Source organism: Thrips palmi, unplaced genomic scaffold (assembly GCF_012932325.1).
Source record: "Thrips palmi isolate BJ-2018 unplaced genomic scaffold, TpBJ-2018v1 HiC_scaffold_1, whole genome shotgun sequence".
Classification (NCBI taxonomy): Eukaryota; Metazoa; Arthropoda; class Insecta; order Thysanoptera; family Thripidae; genus Thrips; species Thrips palmi.
Window position 1 is genome coordinate 1,266,222 of NW_023144620.1, and position 3,817 is coordinate 1,270,038.

The following is a 3,817-nucleotide window of genomic DNA, read 5'->3' on the forward strand; positions in this document are numbered from 1 at the left end:
TTTGAATTGTGCGCACTGTGCGCCCTTCTTTCACCTTGCACCACAGTTTTTTGGGTGTACGGCTCGAGGGAACGTTGGATGGGGAAGGATGCAGTTAAGAACAAAATGATCAATACTAGAATGAAAACGAGAATTATCGAATGTTTTCTCTTTATTTCACATCCTGTACACACAAGTATTACAAGCCATGGCAGACACAAAGTTTGCAAGCCACAAAACGCCAAAGGAGGGTGAACGAGAAAAGTTAAGCTTTTAAGTGTCATACTAAGACGAGACAAAAGCCATGAAATTAAAAAAAAAAAAACGAGAGGTTCGAAAGCGCGGGAGTGCAGGTGGCGCCCATTCAGACGACGTCACAGTGTTTTCAATCACACCGTCCCATTGTACTCCTCGTGGCGAACACCAACAGTGTTAGCGTGGCCGGTGGCCCGTCGCCGCCGAGCACCCGGGCACCTCCGTGAAGCTGGCAGAACCCAATATTGCACAATTGATCGGACATGTCTCAAAAAATTGAGCACGAATTGAGCAATCGATTGCACTATACCGTTTTAAGGGGAGGTTCTGGTGAAAATGCTATTTTCTCCTATATAGGTCCCACTGTGAAAATTTGTTAAAAATTTGATGTCTTATCAAGTATTTTTTAAAAAATTTTTTCATTGGGGAGGCACATTCTATGCCTGAACCCAGTCGCAGACCCTTTTTTTCTCCCATTTAGGCTATAACTTAAAAATCTTCTTGCGCATGCATTTTGTTTTAAAAAGGGTTTGGCTTAGACTTTTTTCACTTTTTCAATTCATTTTTTAAAAATGCCGGCATGCAACTCAAATGTCAATTGCTTTTTTTCGCAAGCTTTCAACCAAGCATTTCACTATAATTGATCAAAAATGTACAAAATAGACAAATTTTAGGGACTTTTCAGCTTAAAAAGCTTACAACTAATAATATAATGGAAGTTTTGAGCTCTGCATGCCGGAATCTTTTGAAAATGAGTCGAAGAAGTGAAAAATGTCAAGGTCAACCTTTTACGACAAAATAGTATGCGCAAGAAGATTTTTTAAGATACAGCCAAAATAGGCTCAAAAAGACTCTTCGACTGGGTTTACAGCCTGGCATGTGCCTTTAAAAGTCAAATTTTAGTCTCCTCAATGAAAAATTTTATATTCCGAACAAATTATGACTGTAGGATCCATTTTGAAAATGGCAAGATTTTCACCAGAACCTCCCCTTAATTGTGCATGCTCGGAACAGTACTTACAGCGTCTTGCTATTGGGTTCTGCTGGGTTCACGCCAGCAGCGCCCAATCGAGCTACAGCAACGAGACAGGTGCCAAAAAATTTAACACGAATTGAGCAACCGATTGCACTTTACCGTTTCAATTGTGCGTTGAAACGAAGGTCATAATCCACCACAATCGTTTTCCCAGGTAACATTTACCAGCAGCGCCCAATCGTGTTACAGAACGAGACAGGTGCCAAAAAATTGAGCACGAATTGAGCAACCGATTGCACTATACCGTTTTAATTGTGCGTTGAAACGAAGGTCGATTGGCGCTGCTGATAAGTGTTACCTGGGAAAACAATTGTGGTAGATTATGACCTTCGTTTCAACCCACAATTAAAACGGTATAGTGCAATCGGTTGCTCAATTCGTGCTCAATTTTTTGGCACCTGTCTCGTTGCTGTAGCACGATTGGGCGCTGCTGGTAAGTGTTACCTGGGTAAACGATTGTGGTGGATTATGACCTTCGTTTCAACGCACAATTAAAACGGTATAGTGCAATCGGTTGCTCAATTCGTGCTCAATTTTTTGGCACGAGAGCGATTCTCACGTTACGGGGTAGTTTCGTTTCTTCTGACTCCTGTGCCCAAACGAGCGCAAATATCGACATGGGGTTTGTTTCTGATGTTAGGGAGGGCCATTGCCCACTAAACGCACACATTTCGAAAAGTTCACGTTCGTTGGATTGGTCTACGTAGCGTTTGGAATACCCTAAATGTAACTTCCGTGATTGTCCAAAGAGAACATACTCGAACTTTCCGCCCCCAGTGTGGCGGTGTGGTTCGAAAATGCTGCCAACTGTCGATGGGGATTCGAAGCTTGGCATGTCTCGAGCTAATTTCAAACCCAAGACCAAACGCCAGACTTCTTTCAAAGGTACTTATGCTGCAACGAAAAATGTCCTCCGTTATTCAATTTCACTACACAATTTCGAAAAGGCAGCTCTGGACTTCTCCCCAAGCCAAACTTTTAACTTTCCCTGACACAAGCCATCAAAGTGGAGTCCCTGGGATATAATTGCATGGGTCCGGAAATCTAAGATGCTGTACACGGTCTCAAAGCGGGCTAGAGCATTATAAAATGGCGTGTATCAACAATTACCTGTAACTTCCGTGGCACCCTTTACCCAATGTTGCAGCAGACTAGGTGAAAAAAATTCCCGCTAAATGTCGGGCTTAGAGTATCATTTGACCCTGGAACGACTTTTTAAACCACAGCAAGCCCGAGTCAGCCGTTAAAGCCGATTTTCAAACTTTGTAACTTCCGTGATAACGTAATTTCCGTGATCAAAACACCCACTAAAACGTGTGGGAATACCTTATGGCTCATGTTTTTAGGAAGGTAGTACAAGGTCTTTACTATAAATACCATTGCCATAACTCTAGTATCATCCAGGACCCCAATAATCAGAAAAACTTAATTGGATATTTCTCACTTTCGGCAAATCAGAGACGCCAAAACTACCCCGAAACGTGAGAATCGCTCACCTGTCTCGTTGCTGTAGCTCGATTGGGCGCTGCTGGCGTGAACCCAGCAGAACCCAATAGCAAGACGCTGTAAGTACTGTTCCGAGCATGCACAATTAAAACGGTATAGTGCAATCGATTGCTCAATTCGTGCTCAATTTTTTGAGTCATGTCCGATCAATTGTGCAATATTGGGTTCTGCCAGCTTCACGGAGGTCACCCGGGCAACGGCTATTGTTTTGGCAGTGGATTCGTTCTAAAATGGGGGAAAATAAGTGCGCGTTGAAAGGGTGCAAAAACACCAGAAACAATTGCCAGCGGCGGTTTCATCGCATTTCCCTTTATAACAGGTGTGTTCAGCAGAGCCTTAGCAAAGCCCCTCATCCCCTCACACCAGCTACGCCAACGGGCTGGGCAATGATCAATCAAGTGAGCGCAGAGGGTGAAGAGTTTTGCCAAGGTTCAGCCAAATATCTAACACTCAAATTTCAATGTCTAAATTTGTAATTTTGCTCATACTTCAATTTTTCTAACAAATTATTATTGATATCAGCTCTGAGTCATGACAGAAAATCCATCAAAATTAGTATACTAATTATTTACGCAGGAAAAATAGCTGGCTGTAAGAGTTGGGCAATGCACACTTGTTCACACTGACAGATGCACAGCTGCACAGGCATGAGGTGTGTGCTGACCACTTTGAGCCGAAAGGACAGCAAGCTGAAATATGATGCTGTTCCCATCAACAGAGGTGAGTCCAAGTGAAATTCCCAAAAAAATTAGTTCATATCGTTCCCTCCCATTGATTGATAGGATTAAAGAAACCAGCAAACGAACTTCGCATAGCACTAGCATACACACACACTAGAGCCCTGACGCGCCCCTACTTTAATTACTCAAATTTTTGTGTCTTTCAGGATTGGAAAATTCAGACTCTATTGGCGGAGATGATGTTGATGATCCCGCTCCAAGACTGGAAAGTGCTGACCGTGATGTTGATGACTGTGTTGGTGGTCCAGGTCCTAGCAGCAGCCTAACGCAACTTGAGGAAATGACAGGTGGGTTGTTTCGC

General features: G+C 43.1%; 1 protein-coding gene across 1 annotated transcript in view; it reads right to left on the minus strand.

Annotated features, from left to right (window-relative positions):
• LOC117642943 overlaps positions 1-2,916 on the minus strand; it is a 4,927-nt gene extending 2,011 nt beyond the window's left edge. Inside the window, exon 1 of the mRNA XM_034381583.1 lies at positions 2,767-2,916. Within this exon, the coding sequence (XP_034237474.1) occupies positions 2,767-2,916 (150 nt within the window). The remainder of the gene's footprint in view (positions 1-2,766) is intronic.
• Between the last annotated feature and the right edge of the window lie 901 nt (positions 2,917-3,817).